This window comes from Haliaeetus leucocephalus, unplaced genomic scaffold (genome assembly GCF_000737465.1).
Source record: "Haliaeetus leucocephalus isolate CR32 unplaced genomic scaffold, Haliaeetus_leucocephalus-4.0 Scaffold687, whole genome shotgun sequence".
In the NCBI taxonomy this organism is placed as follows: Eukaryota; Metazoa; Chordata; class Aves; order Accipitriformes; family Accipitridae; genus Haliaeetus; species Haliaeetus leucocephalus.
Window position 1 is genome coordinate 4,932,441 of NW_010973123.1, and position 24,785 is coordinate 4,957,225.

The window sequence follows — 24,785 nt, forward strand, 5'->3', positions numbered from 1 at the left end:
CGAAGGCGGGCGGTGTCCCGCTCAAAGGGGCAGCCGGAGCGGGTGGGACAGCCCTCGGGATCGGCGGGCGCGCCGCCGGCGGCTGGGGCGCTTTAAGGGCGCGTCAGGCAGCGCCCGTGGCCGCGGCGATCGCCCAGCCCGCTCCAGCCTGCGGGAAACATCCAGAGTCTTCCTGTAGCACCGTTACTCGCTCTCTGCTAGTAGAAAACGAGTCGCGTTCTGCATTTGGTGTCGGCGTTGGGCGGCTTTTGACGTCACGCAGGGTAGTATCCAGCAGCTGAGAAAGTGAGTTGGCTTTCGTGCCTGCGTACAGGGATAAAATGCTGCCGTGATTTGAGATCAAAGTACAAAACTTCTCTGGCTACCGACTCTTAAAAGAAAAGAAACAAAAAAAAAACCCCCCCCCCCCCCCCGCCTTCCGTGGAAATACGTATCTGTTTCAACAGAAAAGAGAACTTTTCTCCTTTTTGCCCCGCTGGAGATAAATCTTGGCTACGGAAATCCTGAAGCACTATAATCATACATGTCTTCTAACTTCTTGTGTTGCAGGTTGAAGCTTGCATTGCAGTCACTGCCACAGATGTGTGAAATTTGCTGTTGCATAGCAATGTCTTAACCGAAGACGTCTTCATTTTGATGTACCCTTCTGAACGTGGTAGGATATAGCTAGTGATAGCTAGGGAAATATTTGATCATGCGTCATCTCCTGAGATAGGTAAACAGAATGCAATATATCTTAAGCTGTTTGGCTGTTTTGGTTTTTTTTTTATGAGATCACAAAAATAAGCATCTTGTTTACTGCATTTTGTCTTTTGCAGAGAAAAATAGTTCATCCTGTTGTGCTGGCAAGAATTCTGCCCTTTTTTGGTTTATGCAACACTTAGGTGCTAACTGATGGCTTGCTTCTCTGAGCAGTTTTATATTTAGGCGGTTTATACGAGTTATGACCCTGCAGAATGTAAGACTGAAGCCATTTGTAGTGCATTGCATTCCACGTTCCATTATTCATGCTGTCTTCCAAATAATGGTCACAGATGAAAATTTATAGCAATTTTACACTGTATTGCATTGATTTTTAAATTGTTCTGAAAATACGGGGAAACTTACTCTCACGGAAGTGTAGTATGAGTAATAGCGAAAACATTGTCCTAAGTTCTTTGTCATCTGCAATACTGAAAATGAAAGAGAAGCGTAGCTTTGTATCTTTTCCAAATAGGTATAGAGTCTGTCAGCAGAAATACTGATAATTGCAATTTAGGCATTAGGGATGGGCGTTTGCCTGGGGGAGTTTGTATATATGGCCTCCTGTTCTTGCAGAGTAACTATGAAGCTGTAGCCTGTGTTGATTGCAGTGCAAGATCGGGGACTTGAGTTTCAGCTATTTATTTCTTTTAAATTGTAAGGTCAGTTGACTCATAGTTGTTTAAATGTAATGATTGACACATCATATTATCCTTTGTGTTGCATAACTGCATTGATCAGAGCTGACCAATTTTTTCCAAGCTATGAGTCAAATGTTGTTTTGGGGGATGATCTTGAGGCTGCACACAGTGCTTTCTGGAGTCATGTAGCTCCTTGTGTAATGAAACTAGCCTGTACTGTCTCCTTAAAAGATGTTTGAGGTCATTTCCCCTGGCTAGAATTGGTTGTGACTGCCATTGGTATGGATCTGGATTAGGGATCAGAGAAGTTTTAGAAAGAATGATATTTTAAGTTGTTGAAAAAAAGTTTTATAAAACGGAGGACCTGCACATCTTAAAAGTTGTACCTGAAATGGGAAGGAAAGCATTTAACTGCAGAGTTAATGTAAATACTGTCCAAGAAAGTAAATCACACTCTTAAAAATTGTTCGATGTCTCAATATATTGGTATATAGAAAGTGAACTTGTGGATTACCTGTTATATAGAAGATAACATAAATGTTAGGGACAATACTGAAAAAATGTACGTTTTCTTTTTTCTTTTTTTTTTTTTAACAGCTACTTAGAAGGGATATTCTAGAAAAGCGAAGTTGGAAGATCTCTGTGATCAAGAGAAGCATAAACATGTTGTGCTGGGGAAATGCATCTTTTGGACAGCTTGGATTGGGTGGAATTGATGAAGAGATTGTTTTGGAACCCAGAAAAAGTGACTTTTTCTTAAATAAGAGGGTCAGAGATGTAGGATGTGGACTGAGACATACTGTTTTTGTCCTGGATGATGGGACTGTTTATACATGTGGATGCAATGATCTAGGACAACTAGGGCATGAAAAAGCCAGGAAAAGACCTGGTAAGTTTAGAAGTAATGAATTGTGGCGAGTACGTGTGGTTGTGCCTGTATTTTTTGTTTCATTATTCTACATCAAACCCAAGATTGCCAGTGTCTGTGAATGTGCTGAATTGTACGCACAGTAGTTCTTCCAAGAATGGGCGTATTTTTAACTTGAAAAGCATTCCTTTGCTTGGATCGCATCTTGTGACAGTTGGAAACAACCAACTGTGAAAATATGGCTGTCCCCCATACTTTTGCCTTCCGTGCAGCTGGACAGTGCCACGGTTTTTTATTTCCAGCATGGAATCGCTTTACCTAAGGCCGTGGGAGACTCAGTGACTGTTTTTAATCTCAAGGGGAGGTGACCTGCTTCAATATATGGATTAGCATTGTGTACTATATGTATGGGTTTGGCTACTGGAATATGGTAGACATGAGTATTTGCCATACCATAGTTGAGAAACATGCTGTGTGTTTTTAATCGTGTAATATGTGATGTAGAGCAGGTCTGATTGAAGCAATGTTCTTCATTTTCTTTTTTAAGAATTAAAAATAAAACTTTTGATAAAAGACTTTTCAGCATATACAGTGCTACAGGAAGAGGATTTGGAAAAGCCTAAAGGATGCAATGCAAAACTTATTTGGGCTTTTTTTCTTCCTGTCTATGTTATATGTGTGTTTCTGCTTCCTGCTAGTGCAGTTCCATAGCAGAAGTGGGTAAACATCTTGCAAGGACTGCAGGGGAGTGTGCACATGGGCTCCCTTCAGAGCTGTGCTTGTGAGTCATATCTGCGTGCTACTGAGAGATACAGAACAGTGCTTCTGACAGTACTTGTAGCATAATGTAAGCAAACTGATAAGGCTTAATAAGAGTTTATTCTAATCACTGCTATAGGAATTTTACAAGTTACTTGGCACAGTAATTGATACAAATATTTCAAATGGAAATAAGGCATTATGCAGTATTTTAGTAGTTCTCCTTTATTCAGAGTTTTGGATTTGGTGCCACTTAAAGACTTTTTGTGTAGTTGATCTGTAACTTTTTGAAACTGATTTGGACTTCTGTTGGGAAACAGTAAATGGATATTAAAACTGATAAACTTTAACCCTGTGCAAAAATCTACTTCATGAAAATGGATAGAAACTCGGCTTGTCAAACTTACTCTGAATATTTGTTACCCACTTTGAAAATAATGCTGAATTGTCTTTTAGATTTAAAACTTAAAACAAAAATATCTGACTTCTAATTTTGGTTTTTTTTTAAAACAGCCTTGTATGAGCTTTCATATGTAACGGACAAACACCTACTATAAATCTTTTTTTTTTTTTTTTAACATGCTCAGACACAGTAGTCATGAGGATTCTAATGTCCTCCTCCCTAATTTTTCTGTCATCTAGAGGTTATTGACAATACTGTTGAATGTTCTGATGTGAAGTCAGTGCCTTGGGATAACTTGCACCGTCTAAAGAGGCTCAGTGTCTTTACAAATGGGTTGGGTGCTCTCTTTTGAACGTATTTCTGCTAGCTGAAGATAATTTTGTCGCTGAACTGCATGTCTCTGGCACTTCTGTGTCGCCAGTGGCACTATTTAGTTGTACCTTCCCTCTTTCCTCCCCACAGAGCTCTGCTTGCCACAGGGGTTGTGTGAATGTTCCTTAACCTGTATTAGGCAAAGTCAGCCTGGCTAGTTTAGCAGCTGGTGAAGATAGTTGGAGCTAATCTGCATGCTGTTGCCTGAACTGGAGAGTGCTTACATGACCTTTTCCACTGGCGAGGCTGTTATGGGCTGAATTGGGGTGGTAACCTCTTTAATCAGACCAGCTGTTGAAAAAAATGAACTTAACCTCTGCTGCCTGCGTTACTTTATTTTGGGAATTGAGTGCCTGTCATGTTGCAGATACTGTTAGCTACTGTTTCAAAATTGACTTAGGCTATGCTAGGCTGTGGTTACAGTGCACGTTGCATTGATGATACACAGGCTTTTTCAGTGGCGTGCCATTCTTAGGCAGGAATAGAATTTATGTGTTTGAAAACTGGGCATAAAATGTCCAAGCAGGCTCTTATTTAAGGGGGACTGTTGAAAATTGCAGCCTTAATGACAGACCCTGATGATACTTCTCCACTTTACTGTTGGAATAAAAATGTTAGACTTCTGATCACAAATCATAAGCACAAAACCAAACTTTGAGTTTTTTCCAAATGTATTTAAGGGTATTGATGCAGGCTACTGGAAAAAAAATCAGAGATGTTTTAGTGTTTGCTTTTCAGAGGCATGCCCCGTATATCTAGAAAAATTACTCTTTAGGATCTGTTTCTACAGTATTTTGCATTATAAAGAGGACATTGTGTAGCTCATTGCAAAATCAGTAGCTTTAGTCTTTAATTTGCCCTGCCTTGTTTTGCAGGCTTTTTTGCTAATAATGAATAGGTGAATTTAATTTGCTGTGGTGGAATGTTTTCCTCTTATGTAATATTTACACGTGTAGTCATTTGACAGTAATCTATTTGACCTTAATGTTAATTGAGTTTCTGCACTCATTTTCAGATGACAAGATTAGAAGGAACCATTATAATCAAGCTGCAGTTTTTGTGCACTTCTGTGTATTGCTCCAGATACAGTTGTTGTTTGGTTACTTTGGGGTGTCAAATTTAGCTTACTTCTCCTGGAATAGCATGCTTATAATTTTAAATAAAGGATGTTTTGGCAGACTTTCTGGGCTTAGTTCTGTGTCATTTCAGTTGACATCATAGTACTGAGTATAACTGTCTTGGACAACACTAACTTGTTAGTAGCTTTTTTTCAACAACTAACTTTTTTTTCCTTTTTTTTTTTTTCTTTTCTTTTTTAGAGCATGTTGGTGCACTGGATGCCCAAAATATTGTAGCTGTATCATGTGGGGAAGCCCACACCCTTGCATTAAATGACAAGGGTCAGGTATATGCTTGGGGTCTGGCTACTGACGGACAGCTTGGCTTGCCAGGAACAGAGGAATGCATCAGAGTGCCCAGGTTAAAAATAATTAGTGTATAAGAAGTTATTTTTTTGAAAAAAATATGCTTAAATCACATAGGTTAACCTCTTCTGCTGTTATAATTAAAAACACATATTAGAAAGTGTGTTTTAGCTATGGCACTTGTATGTTGTAGACAGTTTCCTTTTCACAAAAAGTTAGCTTATGTGAGAAGTGTGTTATGGATTTGCTTGGTTGGTTTTTTGGTTTGTTTTTTTGTTTTTTTTTTTTCATTTTTTAAGTCATGTACTAAGAATGAGAGTTATGTTGGAAAAGTAGGGTAGGTATTTTCAGAATGTAAATGGGGATTGCTAACTGCCATTAAAGAGAAGTTAAAGAGAAACAGAATGTTAAACTTTCAAAACCAGTTGTGGGAGTACATTTGAAGAAGGCATGTTTGCTATCTGATCTTGATACTTCAGTTTTCACCCCAAAGTTTTTTAGTTGTGATTGAATAATATGCCTTCTAGTTATAAAAGTGAATGCTAGCCAGATTCACTAGCTTGTTTTCAGAATGCTGTAAGCATTCCAGCTAGCTGAAGTCCACGTTTTTACTGTGATGAATAGGTTCACTGAAATCAGTGGAACTGTCTGTAGCAGTAAGTTTGTATGTTTGCAGGCTGGAGGTTTTCTTTTCTAGTTTTGTTTTTTACATAGGGAAGAGACATGCAAAAGTAACAGTTCCTTGAAACATTAGTAATCTATAACTTTGTCATGGCTATCTGTGACATATGTATAAACATGAAAGATATAAATGACTAAAGTGGTTTTTTTCCTGTATCAAATTTAAAAGCCCACAGACCTTTTAGAAACTGTTTTTCTCATCAAAAGTTGAAAGCATACTAGATTTAATGCACATTTATATGTATTTGCAACTTCTTTATAGCATTGTGCAATACTTAATAGCTCTGAATCAACTGAAGTTTTGATTGAAGTTAATGTTGGTAGAGATGAAAAATTGAGTGTTCAAATTTTAACAGGAACTAATTCAGTCTTTATATCTAATACTGATATGAAGAAGTTTGTAAAACCTTTTTTCTTTTGGAAACTCGAAAGTAAGAATAATTTTTTTCTTGCAGCTGGTATTCATTTCCTCCATTCAGCTGTGTGACATCTCCTTCCTAGCACAGGAACCTCCCTAATTCTTCATTATGGTCTTTTTTACTGACTTTATTAATTTGAAAATAAGACAGAACCTGTCCTTGAAAGTGTTAGAAAAGAAGCAGTTTTGACTTAAGACTTTACTAAAGAGCTTCTAATTAAAATTAGGATATTTAAATTAGTTTCATATATACGTCAGTGAAAAAGGGTTCGCTTTTTGTATATTACCCTTTGGCATGACTTTATATTTCATACCATGACCTAGTAGCTTAATTCTTTCTCTGTTTTCTTACCCTGATAGAAATATTAAAAGCTTATCAGAGATCCAAATTGTTCAAGTTGCTTGTGGTTATTATCACTCGCTAGCACTCTCAAAAGGTAAGCCAATTTTATCTGAAGTTTTGTGTAATTTCTTACCAGATATTTCTAAACGTTTCAATGTTTATTTTGTCTTTTTTAAAAAGGAATTTTTTTTTAAAACATGCTACCACTTAACACAGATGGGATTTCAGGTTGGTAGGGGAAGTCTAATTTAATGATGGAAGCTTGAATTTAAAAAATAAATGTACAAACAAATGTTGTGTTGTTCTGCTTTTTTTCTTATGCTTTTTTGCTTTTTATCATTTTGCTTTCACGGAACTTCCTTTTTAAATTAATTTTTCTTTCTCTCCTTTTTATCGTCTCATTTCTTTTTCATCCTGCTAGCAAGGCACTTTGTCACTAGTCTTATTTTAACCTGTAACTTCAAGTTACTGAGGCTTGCAGACAACGACTTCCTTGTCTGCTTTTCTATTGCAAAACCTCTGTTTTGTTGATGCTTCTATAGTTAAAATGTAATGTCACGTTATAACGCACCTTTTGAAAGGTTTAAACATCTGTCTTGAAAGTTTTGCTGGGGCTATGAGAACATACTTAGTTGGCCTCACTCATGTAAGAGTATTGCATGTCTAGTTAATAGAATAGCTCTCCAGAAATGAATATGAATTTAAATTTGCTGCTTGTTTGTCTCATTGTGACAAAGGAGAGTTGTGGCTGAAACTTCCATTTGGAAGAAGTGGCTGCTGTACAGGGTTAATGGAAACTTAGAAACTCAAAACAAAAATTCGAGAAAGACTATAGTTTGACAGTGTTTCTTAACAATGTGTGGTTAGAATATGAACCAAATAAGCTGTGGGGAGGGAGGTGTTAATCACATGTTGAATTTTTTTTTTCTTTTTCTTTAAATATAACAGTTTAAACTGACTATATGTGCCTTGATTCTGTATGTGACTTTTCATGGGCTCATATGTTTTCTGTGCTGTTGTGTATTCCTGGGTGTCTTTACCATTATAACCTAGTGACATTCCTTTGGTTTCAGTACAGGCAGACAGGGATTTACAAATAACCCTTTGCCTGGGTTAAGACCAGCAGTAGGATGTGGGGAGTATCAGAATTGTGCTGTTAAGCATTCTATTGGTCAAAAGTGCAAGATAAAATTCACTCAGTGTTTTAAATAGTTACAAGCTTCAAGTACAGTATCACTATCCTATTGCCCATTCGTGGATTTGCAGCTCTATGTTTCTGTTCTTCACGTGCATTGTAGGGTGGTTTTTTTGTTGGTTTGGGGTTTTTTTTCCTGGTTGTAGGAGAACCTGCAGAAATACTTGCAATGTAGCAAGGTTATGGCCTTCAAAAGAGACCCACACAGGGAGGAAGGTGGGATGAACTTACTTGCATCGGGCATTTTGAGAGGAGACTTCATAGCATTTTGAGATCTATATATGGGATATTGATAAGGTAGATTAGTTCGTGTGATTATAAATGATTGGCATAGGATTTCTTCGGTGTTAGGAAGGCTTTGTATAAAAGTGGTGCGTTAGGGTTTGGGTTTTTTTGTCTGCTTTTGTTTTTTGGTTGTTGTTGTTTAAATAAATACATAAAATCTGAGAGACCTGTACCCTAGGGGATGGGTTTCATCATTTTCCATCTTGATAAAACTTATTGGGAAGATAGAGATAGGACAAACAGAGGTAACATTACTGTTTGAAACATATTGCATCAGCAAAACCAAAATATCTTTGTGATTAGGTATTGATCTTTAGGATAGTAAATACCTTGGCAAAACGTTGGTTGTTCAGGGGAACATTTTATTTTGGTGGCAATCTTAACATAATTAGCTCTCTGATTTGTGATTCTTCAGAATTTTTTTTTCTTTGTAAGGCATCAAGAGACATTATAAACTTTGTGCTTCACTGATCATATCATTAATACAATATTTTAAAATTTAAAATATAGTCACTTAAATTCTATGTGAAAATTAAGTATGTTACCATATAAAAGCTTAGATGAGGCTTGTGATTGGAAATTGGAAATTTTTGCATGTCCGGTATGCCGCTTAAGCAAGATCTCTGCATAAAAATATATGCAGTAGTGGAACTCCCAATGGAACAGCACCTTGCTTTGTAATAACCAAACTCAACTTATCTAACACTGTTGAAACAGGAATGTTAAGAGCAGTTTTGAAGGTTTTGAATGTGATTTAAATACTGTCAGTCTGATTAAATATTTGGGTTGAATGTCTGCAAGTTACATGAGAATGCTTATCTTCAGACATCAGTGATTTGTATGCATTTTCAAACTCAAAAATGTTTGAAGAGTAACTTTTAGCTTTTCTTACAGTAATAAACTTTGTATAATTAAACTATACTGATTGTATTTCTTGGTATTTTTTTTTTTTTCCTTTTAAACAGGAAGTGAAGTGTTTTCCTGGGGACAAAATAAATATGGCCAGCTAGGCTTAGGTTATGAGTATAAAAAACAAAACTCACCACATGTGATTAAATCTCTGCTGGGAATCCCTTTTGCACAGATTGCAGCAGGAGGAGCTCATAGTTTTGTACTAACTCTTTCTGGAGCCATTTTTGGATGGGGACGCAACAAATTTGGGCAGCTGGGTCTTAATGATGATAATGGTAAGTAAACATTACTTCAGTAAAATTTCATGCTGAAGGTCTTGTTTTGCGAACCTAAAGACAGCAGTATTCCTAGAAAAGGAGCAGACAGAACAAACCTTTGTTGAATATTGTTGGAGAGTGCTGATGTCATGTGCAATTGCATAAGGAAGACATAGAGATTTCTTCCTTGGCTGTTTTGTAGTGAAAGTTCCAACAGCGTTATGTTGAAATTCTAGCTTGCTTGACTTGTTTTCTTTCCCTGTTCTAGATTTTTCTGTGACTTAAACTTTCTGAACAGGATTGAATTAAAATACTGTGCAGTAGTTACAGTTTGAACTGAATTGTAGATAGATGAACTTGCTTGACAAAACCAGTATTGTATCAAAACTATTTGGTTGTCCTTAGTAGACACATTTAAGGCATCTGCATTGTTTTACTGCCATGTGGGTGTCTGCCTTTCTCAGGCCACTTTTGATAATCATTCACACGTTTCAGCTAACCATTTCCAAAATTTCCTCTACTAGGGTCTTGATATTCACTAACGATTTTAAGCAAGTGGTTAGGTTAGACAAAAAATTATTTCTTTGTTAGTTGTATTATGTTACATGCGCACTATCCGTGTGCAGGGCTCCAAGATGGGAGTATATGCTATCAGGTTCCTGTAATACACAGTTTAGTATAGAATAATCTGTAGCTAGTTTCATGAATTCAAACTTTCTCACTGGTTCATTGTTCTTACAACTATTTAAAATAAGAAAAATGTGTTGTAGTTAAAATGCGTATCTGAATTAACACTTTAGATCTGGTCACACTTATGTGATAAGAAAATTAGATGTACTTTTCAGAAATAAAATTTTCATGGGAGACTTCAGTTGCTTCTACATATTCTTTGGAATATGTATGACCCCAGTTTTTTATATAGCATCACTTCTCAGTAAAATCCCTTTTTTATGTCTTGATAGGGCTTCTTCCAGGCATCTTAGCTTACCTGACAAATTTTAAGACATTAGCATTAGCATTTAAAAAAATTGCCTTTGTTCAACTGGATGACAAAGTTGATTTGCTGTGGTGATGGAGGGAAGTTAGTTGTCCTTCCTAATTATGCAGTCTTCCATTTTATTATATGTTTAGTAGTACAGAACTATGACCAACTGATACCAACTTAAAGAACACTTTAAAAACATGAAGCACAGAAACAACTCAAAACAACTGTCATTTGTTTTCTCATGGCCAATGGCAGGTCTAACGTGCTGTTCCCTATTTCATGATTTATGTATTGACATATGATGCTATGCTAGTGAAAATGAGACTATTTGCTACAAAGTATTTCAGTATAGTAGTCTTTTCTTTTTTTCTGTATTGATGCTTCCATCTTAAAGATACATAAACTCAGTCATAATGATTGTATTATGCTAACAAATTTAAAATGCTTGTTTGACTGGAACCAAATTAGAATAAATGAGCAGAGCTATTTGTTTTCTGATTTTTATTTTCAAAATAAGCGACCTACTGCTGTATTAAACCTTTCAGACAGGTATGTTCCTACGCTGCTAAAGTCACTGAGAACTCAGAAGGTTGTTCATATATGTTGTGGAGAAGACCATACTGCTGCCCTTACAAAGGTACAGTATTTAAAGATACGTTTATGCTTTGATTTTTTTTTTAATGTTTTCAGGAGAAGATGCTACCTGAATAGGAAATAATAAACAAAATTCTGCGTAAAATTTCTTCAAAGTTTATTGGATGAAGTTGAGGAAACACTGGAAGAATGGTTAAATATTTGAAAAAACTTATCAAATACAAGAAATCTTTCGGTAGTTTTAAATTTTTGTCAGATTTGGTGAAATTGAGCATACGAAATATAACATTTTTGATATGACAGTGCATGTTGCATTATTAAAATTATGCAGATATTGACATTTACATTAATGTATCCTGAAGAGATTAGCTGTTTTCTGACTGTAATGCCTCTAGTATTGCTATTATCACTGATCAGACAAAGTTAAATTTGAATTTAAATTAAATGCTGGGGAGATTGGTGCGTGTGGTTGTTTAAAATTTTCTTAGTGATTTTCTACTTGCTATTATAGTGGGTTGACCTTGGCTGGATGCCAGGTGCCCACCAAGCCACCCTATCACTCCCCCTCCTCAGTTGGACGGGAGAGAAAATACAACAAAAGGCTTGTGGGTCAAGATAAGTACAGGGAGATCACTCGCCAATTACTGTCACAGGCAAAAGAGCTTGGGGACTCAACTTGGGGAAATTAATTTATTGCCAATCAAAAGTCAGAGTAGGGTAATGAGGAATAAAAAGAAATCTTGAAACACCTTCACCCTACCCCTCCCTTCTTCCTGGGCTTAACTTTACTCCTGGCTTCTCTACCTCCTCCACCCCAGCAGTGCAGGATGATGGGGAAAGGGTGTTGTGGTCAGTTCATCACACATTGTCTCTGCTGCTCCTTCCTCCTTGCTCCAGTGTGGGGTCCCACCCATGGGAGACAGTCCTCCATGAACTGCTCCAGCATGGGTCCCCCATGGGATCACAAGTCCTGCCAGCAAACCTGCTCCAGCGTGGGCTCCTCTCTCTATGGGTCCACAGGTCCTGCCAGGAGCCTGCTCCAGCGCGGGCTTCCCACAGGGTCACAGCCTCCTTCGGGCATCCCCATGCTCTGGCGTGGGGTCCTCCACGGCCTGCAGGCGGAGATCTGCTCCACCGTGGACCTCCATAGGCTGCAGGGGGACAGCCTGACTCACTGTGGTCTTCACCATGGACTGTAGGGGAATCTCTGCTCTGGCGCCTGGAGCACTTCCTTGCCCTCCTTCTTCACTGGCCTTGGGGTCTGCAGGGTTGTTGCTCTCACATATTCTCACTCCTCTCTTCTGTCTGCTGTTGTGCAGCAGCTGTTTACATACTATTGGCAAACCAATAGAAGAATGGAAGATTTACATAATCCACTAGTAGGTATTATAGTGTGAGGTTCTATGAAAAGTTGGCCACTTATTTCCAGGCCAGTTTGGAAAAAAAGCACGTATTCTGTGTCAATGTGGCATGTTCGTACAGAGATGTAGGAAATGATTAAAATAGAAAGCTGAAATGTGTTAAATTGCCTTATACATAACTGTTGGCTAAACGCGTTATTTGGAGTCTTATTTTTAAACTTTTAAACTTACTTGGAAACTTCTAGGAGCAACATAGACTGTATAATGCTAGTGTTCTTTCTTACACTCATTTTAGTGATGAATAGTGTATTTCGAGGATCAAGTAATGATAAGTACCTTTATTTTGTGGTGGGTAAACCAAAACATACATGTCTTGCTTTAAATGATTGACTCCCGTACTTTTCTTTCTGTGTTTTGCTGGTTGGATTAGACTTCAACATTTAGGTAAAAATCAGTATGTATTAACATTTTGACATTTGCTGTTCATCAATCTCAGTAAAATGTATCAATTTATAAACAGAGTATTTTGGGGCTTAATACTGATAGCAGTAGAAAACACTTCTGGCCAGTCAAGATTTGGGCAAGTGACTAAATATCCATTTCATGTCTGAATCTGTTGGATTCAGAATATTGTTGTAGAAGGCATTAGAATTTTGAGAGTAACTATTTTTAATGTTTTATTTATGAAGAAAAACATTTGTGTTTACTTACTTTTGGAAAATGTATGGATTTTTTAATGTTTTAGTTTGAATTTTTGTACTGCAACAAGTTAAAAGTTGTTTTGAAGAATATGATCTGCCTAAATGTGGTCATACTTTTGTTGTTTATACATGCTTAATTTTTTTTACAGTGAAAGGAAAGGACTGTTCACAAACAATTGCTTTTTGTCCTAAAATATTCTCTCGCTTTAACAGAAAAAGACGTGGCAACTTTGTAATCCTGAAACTGATATTGATGTATTGTGTGAGGTTAGGGAAGTATAGAGTGTGAAGAAAACGCCAATCTGTAACTTGGGTTCTAAATGTTTTTCCCTTTTTAATGTACAGAAGTTAACTTCAAACTTGCTTTAAAGCTGATGGACTCAATTAAGATACTGAATTTACTGTAAATGTTTCAACAAATTGTTTATGTCACCTGTTTATATAGCTCCATTTTCCCTTGCATGATAGGCCTTGCAGAACGAGGGCTCTTGACTTGTATCTTTTGTAGACAGTACTATGTATATGTGTGAGCATTCTTCAAGTCCTTCTGAAATTCAGAAAAACCTGTCACTGTTTGTTATCCTGATTCAGTGAATGAGGCTGTTGGTTTTTCTCAGCGGACGCTGCCATTTTAATGATGATTTCCAGCAGAGGTCCAGTCTGATGCAGAGTAGAATTGAAAGAAACAGCTTTACAATTTCAAAGCATTTGAAAATGGAAAGTTTCAAAGTTGTTGTAAGGTAAGTTGTATAACTTCTGAAAATGTTTCTGATTTAACATTCTTTCACTAAAGTTTTTGGTTAATTTCTTGATTAAATTAATCAAAAACACTTTTAAAAAATGACTTGCCTCACGACAGTGTTGAAATTTTCTGGTTTCTTATGCTTTCGAATAATGAAGCTGGCTATTTCAGTCATACTCTGCATCATCTGCCTGAGGAGGGCAGCTTCCTATTTAATAATTGCTTTAAAGTTTATATTCAGGATTTAAAAGCCAAAGTATACTTTTTTAATAGTGTGAGTTTATATACTGTTGTAGTTCGTCAAGAAAACTGGAAAAGAGGAAAAACGAGGATTAGTATCTATTATTGACACAAGTTAATGGCAGGACTATTGTATAATATGGAAATTACAAGAACGCGATTTAACACGAAGAAGGTAATACCTGATAGCTGTGCCACGTTTTCATAACTGCAATTAACTTGTGACCTTTCTGTGTCTCAGGGCCCTCTTGTGCATGTATATTTTCTCTCCTTTCCTCACAATTCCAAAATCATCAGACAAGGAGATTTATTAAACCCCTATTTCTGTTAACTTTCTTGTTCCGAGATATACTATTATTTTAATGCAAATAATTTATTTGTTTAGGAAGGTGGGGTTTTTACATTTGGAGCTGGAGGCTATGGTCAGTTGGGTCATAACTCTACCAGCCACGAGATAAACCCAAGGAAGGTTTTTGAACTTATGGGAAGTGTTGTCACACAAATCACTTGTGGCAGGTAAGGTCTATTCCGTGCTAGCACTGCAAATTTTATAACTTGTTCTGTATAAAACTTCGTGTATATTGCAATATGAATTGTTTTTTTTCTTACCCTTTGTGGTTAGGGAAGACAAGATGGTCTCTAACAAAAAATATTTAGAAACCTTACTGGGATTTTAAAAACATTCAATGGAAGAACTAATGGAAGTTATACTGTTTGAGAGGCTCTGATTTTCTAAACTGAAAGTGTGAATAATCAGTGTGAAATGTGAAGGTGTTGTTTATTGCTGTTGCTTTATCATTTCCTGTTAAAGAACAAGTGTGTTAGGGAGGTACATGAACATCACTGAGGATAAGTGTAAAATTTGGAAACACAGCTTGTTTTGTGAAATACCCGTAATAGTGTATGGCGCTTCAGTTCCTAATGGGTTTTTATTGTATATATTATAATAGCACCCAAGAAATTGGAAAAATTGCCAGCACACATGAAAATGCTCTTGTCCAAAGAATTGTATTCTAAGGAGACAAAGTGAGGGAGGCAACATAATTTTTTAAGAGATGGGCACACTTTGTTATTTGGGTTAAAGAATATGCTATCGTTCTAGCAGTTTGGTTGACATCTAGTGGACCCATTCTGTTTTAATAGTCTGCATAAATTTAATACTGGTTCTTCCCAGGCTCATGATAGGAGAGAGGGCATCTAGAGTTGAGAAGGATGGGAGGGGAAAGGAGATGCAGCCAATCTGGTAGAAATTTTGAATGTCTAGAGATATGCTCTAAAGGTCAGACTGTGCCTGAGCAGGGTTTCAAAGCAGAACCTGGCATCTCCGTTCCATGAACTTTTTCATGAAAACGGAATATTGCCTACTGGAGTATAAATGGACTATTGCCAGTGGCAGTGCATTGCCAATAGAGAAGTAGAGTGTTTGGTACTACAGGACCTTTAACATACTGTTTAACACAATTCTTAAGCTGGCCTGCACAAAGCATAATGCTTAGGTTTTTGTTACTGAATTTTGTTTGCCCTAGGCAGCACACTACTGCGTTTGTTCCTTCATCTGGAAGAATTTATTCTTTTGGACTTGGAGGTAATGGGCAATTAGGTACAGGAACAACCAGTAATAGGAAAAGTCCCTTCACAGTAAAAGGAAACTGGCTTCCTTATAGTACTCAATGCCCGATAACCACAGGTAAGCAACATCTAGCATATTTACTTCTTGGATTCCTGTTCCTTTATAGTGTCTTACGAAACTTGAGATTTAAACTAAATATGAGCTATAATCACTTTCTTCCAAACAGCTCATTTTCACTGTGCTCTATTCCCTAAAGTCCCGTTTCTGCTGTAGGAAATACATGCTTACTTGTGCTGTTGGGTTAGGTCCTTTGTTAGCACTAAAGCTAAAACTTAGAGCTGTTAACGTTTACCTCAGTTAAACATAGTCTTAACTATTGTATTGCAAAGATCTACTTCAGTGAGGTTATGTAATAAAGGAACCTTTTTCTAATTGAGTGTTGATTGCAGTGTTTTAATCATTTCTCAGATTCACATTTTGAGTTGCCTGTTTTTTATTCCTATTGCAGACAGTGAGGAGTGTTACTGCGTAAAGAGAATTTTCTCTGGTGGGGACCAAAGTTTTGCACACTACTTTTATCCACAGGTAACAAATTAAATATACTTTAGTTCCAAACTCTGTCAAAGTTAAATGTTAGTTTTTCTGATGGATTTTGAAAGATTTTCATATTGAAGGTGCGTGACTACGTTGTAAAGTTCATTAGAACAGTGTGGAAGCACAAGACACTAGACAATTTAGTGATTGGAAGACCTGGATCCAGTTATTGAGTGTTAGCTGTCAGTAAGCAATTGAGGCTTTTTGGCATAAGCTTTTTTCCTGAGTGAGGGATGCATACACTTCTTTTCCTTTCATAAAGGAAAAGGTGATTGAATATTTGAGCTCTTCACCCCTGCCCAGTCCTCCTCAGTAACTCCTGACTGCAGCTTTGCTGGCTTCTGCTCCATAGCCATTTTAGCATACCATAACAATGAGGAAACAAATGGAGCTTTTTGCTAAAAATCATAGGTGGTGACATAGTTTGTTATGTGACAGAGTTTTATGCTAGTCTTAAAACTTAAGTTTTAAAAGGACAAGAATTGATCTGTTTAAATTCTAGTATGGAAAAACATCTAGAAGCACTTCACAGTAAAAATGGCCATGTGGGAGTATGATGGAAAGGAGATGCTATTAGAGGATGAGTTGGGAGGAAAAAACAAGATGAAGATATATGGGACTGTTTCCAATATAGCCCAGCAGATATTAGACCATAGGGATTAATGAAGCATCAAGACCTGAGTGTGTGGGGTGAAAACTAATTTGGACATGTAGGAAAACAGATTTTAGTGGGAAACATGTTTGTTGTCAAGAAAAAATGAGTACAGGTCAGGCTTGCAGCAACCCTTTGCTCCCACAGCCTGTTCTGGTTGTACAGAATCAATTTTTCTAGGTTTGTTTTTTGTTTTGGTTTTTTTTTTTCCTTAATTCTGATTGAGTTGTGGTAACTATTGCTGTATTTGAAAGAATCTTGCTTAGCAGGTGTCGACTGGAAAAATTACTGATAATATAGCCTCAAAACATCTCTATTAAAACTCCTTTCTTAAAAACTTTCTCGTGTGCAACTTTCATAATTACTGAAGTAGATTCTGACTGACTAATTGAGGTGAACTGGAGATCGTATGAATGCAGTTATTGTGGCTTGTTCTGTACAAAAAGTATTAGCAATAGATGAACTTAGATGCTACAAAAGTATCCCTTTTAGTACTCTTTAGTTTGATAATTTGTATTGAATGAATTCTTTCAAAGTTATGCGAGTACTGTACTCCTGGGACTTGTGTGTCCTTGCCAGTTAAGGGGTCTCAGCCAAAATCTGTTTGTTTTCTCAAGCTAGTTTTTGGGCAGCTCAGTTCCCTGAGTTGTTTCATTGTGGATTTAAATGACACTTCGGCTGGACACAAGGGAAACGGCAAGAGGGTTTCTCATCCTGATCCTGTAGGATGGGATCAGAAGTACTGATTTTTGGCAACAGCTAGTCATCATTATACTGAGTCAGCTATGTTGTCAGACTGCACCCTCAGGAGAAATAATGTTTCCTTTTTCTAGTTTAACCTTATTTTTGGTGCTATTTGCCATCTCTTTTTGAACCAATGCTCCTACTCAAAATGATGGTCTTCCTTCTGCTCCTCTTTACTATTAGAAATCTTACTGGAATTCATTTGGCATGAGCAGCACATCAAAATGCAGCTCAGCTGATGATGCAGTTAATGTTCAGAGAAACATGATTCATTCTCAGGAATCTGATGGAAGCGGGGTGGGAGAGCAGCTGTCCAAAAAATTGAATGGCTCCTTTTCTGTATGCTCACAGCTTGGCAGTAAGCTAAATGGCTCATAGTTACTAGGGAGAAGAGATGCTTGCTACTCTTATGTCAAGCTTGTTTGGTGTTCATCATACAGAAAAGTAATCTATGTTTAGGGAGTTTACCATTAAGTAAGCTGTGGTGCGAGTTAACACACTAAATGTTTTTAGTCTATGCCCTGCTTTAATAGTGAATGCAGAACTGCTGGAATACAGTAAATTTATCCTTGGGCTTAAGTCACAGTAGTAGTCTGGGTAGGCAAATTTTTAGTCAATGAAGAGATAAAGAGCTCAACCACAGGATTGTGATTTTTCTAGAAATTAATTTTGTGTGCCTGATTCTTTATGTTTTCTTTAAACTTTAGAACATGGTGCCACCAGATGATTTTAGGTATCCTGACTTTTTGAAGCAGATCTGGACTGTGAATGAAACGTTTATTCAAAGATTGCTGACTTTCCCATCTGGAAGACTTCCTGTAGAGATAGCTAAGTAGGTGATGTTGAGGAAAGAAGTTGTCTTTCATAACCTTACATATGAATTGGGCATTAGTGGGGTTTTGTATATACATAGCAAAGCTTTTTTTAATTACTGATTTTATTACATGCAGAGCTGTTGCTGTGCTTTCATTGTCATGCTTGTCAAGTAGTTTAGATCCTTTAGTCTGTGTCATCTCTGTGACAGATGACTGTACAAGACTAAATTAAGTATCTAGTTGCACACTGAAAAAATAACAGTACATGTAAAGGAATATGAGAACAATTCAAAGATTATTGCTTCTACTTTAATAAAGGAGGATGCAAAGAAATGAAAAATAAATTGCAAGACTTGCTTTCATTTGAGCTGTCTCAAGCATCAAGTCTTGAATGGAGGTTTTATTTAGTGTTTTTTAATCATATTAGAGTTCCATCCTTTGTGCAATGTAATTTACTAGGGATTAAATGCAGGTATTTTTATTGCTATTGCTAATTTGTTAAAAGAAAACAAAATAAATTTAACTTATTTCATGTCAACAATTTCAGTGAAATTGATGGAACGTTCTCCTCAGCTGGGTGCCTGAATGGGAGCTTTTTGGCTTTGAGGTAAGTGGTCAGGCTTTTAAACAAGTATTCCTGTGAACAGAATTACTGGTGGCTACCTTCCTAGTGTCTCTTTTTACAACTGTAACACCTTTCCAGTATTTCCTTATCTTACTGTTACTCTGATACCCGCAGTTTAAACTTATAGCTCCTTTACTGCCATATGGTTTGTCAGCTGGCCCAAATGCAGTGTGTCTCCTGCTAGTCTTTGGAAGCATGTGCTGCCTGGCTGCTACTGCGTCAGCCAGCAAAACTCATTACTTCTCAGCCATAGGTTGTATATAATTCAAGGGGAATATATTGCACAGACTGGTTTAGATCCTAGTGTTTTTACCCGATTGTCTTGCAGTTAGAGAAGATTTTTTGTTGTTGCTTCAAAGGTCATATAAGAAATGGAATTCTGATACTGTGATCTCTCTTGTTTTAATTCCTTAGTAGGGCTAAAAATTCAAGGTGAGTTGCTGAGAATACAGGATTCAGTCTTAGTATTTTTTTTCTTTCTGCAGCAATGATGATCATTACAAAACCAGCACTAGATTCTCAGGGGTTGATATGAATGCTGCTAGACTACTATTTCACAAACTTATACAGCCTGACCACACTCATATATCACAACAGGTTTGTGCTGCATATTTTCCTTATGTTTGGGATTATCTTTCTGTTTTACACCTATCCAGAAATACTATTGTTATGCTTGCTCTGACCCTTCATTAACTTTCTTTACTCAATAATATATCAACTGCAAATACATAAAACTATATAGTGTTGTGACAATTAGGTAACACATCAGCATATTGTATTTTAATGTTTAATATACCGTCTTTTTTCTAAATGTATAATAGTATAATTTAAACTCTTGATGATTGTCTTCTAAATTATTTTTTATCTAGGTGGGCATTTGTTTAAATTCACAGTTGCATTAAAATAAACAGAATTTTATGATGTGCTGTAGGTGGCAGCTAGTTTGGAAAAGAACCTTATTCCCAAATTGACCAGCTCCTTACCAGATGTTGAAGCTTTGAGGCTCTATCTCACTCTACCAGAATGCCCACTGATGAGTGATGCAAACAATTTCACAACGTTAGCTATTCCTTTTGGAACAGCTATTCTGAACCTAGAAAAAGCTCCTCTGAAAGTTCTTGGTAAGAAACTGAATTCTTTACTGTTAAAACTAAGGATCTCCAGGTGAAAATGTATAGAAAAATCCATCAGTGAAGATATGGTCTCAGCAACAGCTGCTGTGTATTTACAGTTCTGTAGAATTGCCCAGTGAGAAAATTAAGGGTTAACATTGCTTGATGGGTAGGAAAACACCTATTCTGTTGCTTCTGGGTGCGTTAACTGGCTGTCCATATGAATTCATCTGGTATTGTAATTTTTGGACCGATTCCATTTGGAAGGAATTAAACTGTGTAGTTCAGTGTATTTGGAACGTGTTGTCACACTTTAAAGTGAAAAGTACATGGTCAGACAGCTAACAAGCTCTAACCAATTTCCAGAAGTGTCGCAGAGCAGATGTTAAATTGTCTTTGTTTTGAGTACAGCACCAGTTTTGTTGCTTCTGAGCAGTTCGTGTTTTCTCACTGATCCTAAGATGTGGTCTTCAAATACGCACCTGAGAATAGCTCTATTAACTGTACTTCTTTACACCTTCTTATTGTGACTCCTGTCACCTGAAATGCAGCTTAGAGAATTGAGGTTTCTGAATATTTCCTTTTTGAATGGTATCTTTTTGAGAGGGTGCTTTCTTCTTCCTCAATTATTTTTTGCCTTGTAACCCATCTCTTGTGTTTTTCAGTAGTTTTTGGTGAGAGTAAAGAGCTTGTCTGCTGTAAAGAAAAGCAAACTGATAATTTCTTTGAACTGTAGATCCTTTTCTTTTCCATCACTTTCCGTTGCTCTCGGGACTGTTAGCTTAAGTCAAGATTTCAGGGTTTGAGCCATCTGTTTTTATGTCAAATGTTACTTCGTGATACTGTCATGTACTCTGGATGAATACACTTAAAGAGTTGGTGTGTAACAATAGAGCGTTTGATGAGAGGTTTCATTATTTATACAAGAGTAATTTGCTGTTTAAAAGTCTGCACCACTCTTGCTGTGTTAAACTTTTTTTTTTTTGAGGGTCTTTGGTAACTGACAAGTATGTTTTCTAGAAAAACATGGTTTTTAGTTGAAAGGATAGCATAACATAATGTTGTAGTGGCAAGTATTCAGTTCATGTGTTCACCATTTGTTGACAGAAAACTGGTGGTCTGTACTTGAACCTCCGTTGTTCCTCAAGATAGTGGAACTCTACAAGGATGTCGTAGTCCATCTTTTGAAGTTGTGCAAGATTGGCATTCCAGCTTCTGAAAGAAGAATACTTACGAATTTTCTACACACGGCTTTCAGAGTTCTGGAAATATTGCATAGAGTATGTTTACATAATTTTAACCAATTATTTATCTGTTTTTGTCAGCATCTGTGTGCTGTGTAGTTGTTAAAAGAAGTGAAGTTACTAAAGAGTTTAAATACTTAGACTTGCATCTACAGAATTATCTGTAGTTTTTCCATCTGGACCTATGAACCATTGGAATTCTGGATTCCAATCTGACATGGTGATGGAATTAACTGTTTTCTTGGGAACACAGACTGACCCAGTCAATTGCATCTGTGAGGGTATGTTGGAAAGAGCTGCCTCTTAAGCTTGAAATGATAGCAAATAAGATCACAAATGGAAGCTAAGAGCAAGCTGTATTTTGAACAAGAAAGATCTGCAGAGTTTTACCAAGACAAACATTTATTTTCTGATTTGTTTGTTCTGTTTGTTAGTGTTGTAACTTAATTCATTAAAACGAATGAATTTATGAACTTTGAACAAAACCAGCCTAAGTCATTTGGAATAACCAGACTGTTGCTGCTGAGGTTTCCCCTCCCACCCCCTGTTTTTTCCCCTCTGTAGTTTATTCTGGTCCTATGGCATTTTGTCCTTATATGCTAAAAGAGCATTTTAGGCATTCCTTAAGGTGCTGTGTTTGTACAATCTAGCAAAATGGGCACAGGTGTCTAAATTGGACCTTTGTGTGCTACACGTAACAGCCCTCCTCCCCAGGCTGTCAGAAAGAATGGAAAAACTTTCTGCTTTGGAAGTTGGAATGTGTATGTTATGGTTTGCTCAGCTTTTCTTTTTTATGGAGACCATCAAATTAAGGCTGACAGTAAGACTGTTTAGTAACTATCTGGTGTTAAAAGTGCAAAGATGTCCATTACAGATTCCCATATGGAAGTCTGTTGGTGTATAATAAATGATTATTTTGCTTCCTTTAGAATTTCTGTCACTGCTCAGGCTTGCAGTAGCTGTAAATCTTGACAGCTGAAGTTGATCTTAAAATCTTAAAGCCTCATGGGTGATTGTGGAATTGTAATGTGGCTCTCCCAAGTTCCTTTTTTTTGAAACCCCACTTTGACTAATATGTAGCTACGTTGTAGCAATAGTTAAATTTGTACCTACCCTGCTGTCCGACTATTTATATTGGTATAGTCTTAATAATTAGCTGGTGTGGACTAATGTAAGAGGAAAAAATGGGATGACATTATCTGGGGTATTACACAGATTTACTATCTGGTGGTATGGGGGGGTGGTGGGGGAGATGTATGAGAAAAGTAGGCTTAGATTATCTGGTTATAAAGACAGAATTAGGGGTCTTGCTCTTTCGGCAGTTAATGGTGCTTAACAGTCCTTGGGAAAAGAAGTGTGTATTAGGAAAGTGTGGTTGCTTCTGGATTAAAATTATACTGTAAAGACAAACCTTTATATAAGTTACTTTTCCATGTCTCTGTCATCTTCTAAGCTTAATGTTTTTAAAATAGTAACTGTTCCTCTGGTCATGGGTAATAGAGATAGTATTCATACTGTAATTAAGAATAGAGTTCTTGAATCACAGTTCTTACATTTCTGCAAATACAGGAACAAGTATTTGTTCCATTGTATATATGAGTATGTATGTTCATCACTGTTCCTGTGCAATTGTATGATGTTTCAAAGTGGCAGCACTGTATTGTGCGATGCTGTATGCTCAGTTAATCTTATTTTGCTTAGCATCTTTGATGGGATTCTGAATAATCCATGTGTCCGTGTCTTTAACATTGTATTTTGCATTCTTGTAGGCATTCTTGTTTTTCTAGAATTTTTTTAGTAGCTGGGTATCTGTGGCTGACGTATCAAATGCTTGAAAAACATGGAAAATATCCTTTTGAAAACTGTTATAAAAAGTGCTAATAAAAAAATCAATTGCACTTCTTTAGGTAAATGAAAGAGGACAAGTTATACAGTATGACAGATTTTACATTCATGAGATACAAGACTTGATAGATATCAGAAATGACTATGTCAACTGGGTCCAGCAGCAGGTATTTGGAATGGTAAGTTGTGTTGGGGTTTTTTTTGGCTTTTTTTTGGTGGTGTTTTGTTTTGGTTTTGTCCCTTTAGAAGTCTGTAGATTGTCTAAATATGGGCACTTTCTTTTCATAAAAATATCTTCACAGATCACTGATGCTGAACAGACTCATCTTATGTCAGGTATTAGCTAAGGAAGAATTGTTAAATAGGTGCTTCTTGTAGGATATCATTCTTAGGACTGACACTGTTCAACATTTTAATCCATCAATTAAAAAGTGATTTGGAATGCTGTCATTTGAGACTTGCCATGTCAAAAAAGTTAGGAAAGCGATAGTTCATGATGGGAAAACATCCAGAATAACGTGAATTGCTATATAAGATAAGTGCAGTCAATGAGAAAGCTGAAACTGTCTTGGAAAACTAAGTCTAGAAGCATAATAGGGAGTTACAGGGGACAGACAACTAACATAGTTTTCTACTTTGAGTATAGCAACAAGAACTGAGATAATTAATTCCTGGATCTGTAAACAGAAGAGTGGTAAGTGGGAGTAAATTAATGACTGTGCAGAGAACTAGTGACTTGGATAGGATTTTGCCACACAGTTCTTTGACTTACTCTTTGAAAGAATATTGAGTAAATTAATATGCTTTCTCTAGCCACCTAAATTTAATTTTTTTGCAGCAGTACCTGGAAGGTCCTGAACATGGGAGACCTACTTTTGCTGTATTTTATGAATACAAAGCAAATGATGCTGTTTACCAAAGAAATAAAATTGCAATGTAAAATAACAACAGCAGGGAGATGGGGGAGCGTAAAGAAATAATGAGTCGGTATTGACAGTCATGACAGACATTTGTTCCAGCCAAGCTTGTTTGAAAAAAATAACTGGTGTGTGATGTAGGCTGGTGTTGGTAGCTAAGAAGGGTGGTATACTAAATGAGATGTAGAAGCTAGGGATAAGCATTGCAGGGCCTTGGAATTAGAGCAGGCTGTTTATTTGGAACAGAGCAAGGGTATGCCGGTGAAGGGGACAGAAGTGGTGGAATTTAAAAGATGATGACCTTTGCAGCTATGCCTTAAATGGATGTAAACAAACCCAAATTGCATATGTCATGATTAGAGAAGAAAATACTGAATGTGGGAAAATGAGAGCTAGAAAATTGCTTGGTAATGAAAGTCTTAAGCTCCATTTGTTAATTAAATTGGAAGATTGAGCAGTAGCTTGATGTTACTGAGAAAATACTGGATACTGAATTTCCCTTTAATCATCATTATTTTGTCATGGATTTGTGCAGTTTCAAGTTCAGCAGAAAAAGTGACTTTGATTTTATTATAGGACTGAAGGAAATTCCATGGCCTTAGTCAGATCTCTGTCATAAATGGTTTTGATGGCCTTTTCCTGCCTTCATATCCACTAGTTTCCTGTGTTGAATCAGTAATAATGAATTAAAATTTCTTTTGCTAGTGTAATTTTTATTGTCATAACTTGAGGCAAAACTGTTTGC

At 36.8% G+C, this 24,785-nt stretch overlaps 1 protein-coding gene across 3 annotated transcripts in view; it reads left to right on the top strand.

Moving 5' to 3' along the window:
• Window positions 1–212: 212 nt before the first annotated feature.
• The window catches only part of HERC4 (HECT and RLD domain containing E3 ubiquitin protein ligase 4), a 35,326-nt gene continuing 10,753 nt past the window's right edge, over window positions 213–24,785 (top strand). For 2 of the 3 annotated variants that reach the window (XM_010579978.1, XM_010579980.1), the window contains exons 1-16: window positions 213–285; window positions 550–715; window positions 1,980–2,271; window positions 5,104–5,263; window positions 6,668–6,744; window positions 9,096–9,317; window positions 10,830–10,921; window positions 14,308–14,438; window positions 15,449–15,609; window positions 16,001–16,077; window positions 18,190–18,314; window positions 18,845–18,904; window positions 19,408–19,519; window positions 19,854–20,043; window positions 21,142–21,314; window positions 23,186–23,302. In XM_010579978.1, the coding sequence (XP_010578280.1) occupies window positions 2,046–2,271; window positions 5,104–5,263; window positions 6,668–6,744; window positions 9,096–9,317; window positions 10,830–10,921; window positions 14,308–14,438; window positions 15,449–15,609; window positions 16,001–16,077; window positions 18,190–18,314; window positions 18,845–18,904; window positions 19,408–19,519; window positions 19,854–20,043; window positions 21,142–21,314; window positions 23,186–23,302 (1,923 nt within the window). In that variant the 5' untranslated portion in view covers window positions 213–285; window positions 550–715; window positions 1,980–2,045. The remainder of the gene's footprint in view (window positions 286–549; window positions 716–1,979; window positions 2,272–5,103; window positions 5,264–6,667; window positions 6,745–9,095; window positions 9,318–10,829; window positions 10,922–14,307; window positions 14,439–15,448; window positions 15,610–16,000; window positions 16,078–18,189; window positions 18,315–18,844; window positions 18,905–19,407; window positions 19,520–19,853; window positions 20,044–21,141; window positions 21,315–23,185; window positions 23,303–24,785) is intronic. The other variant, XM_010579979.1, reaches the window with a different exon arrangement.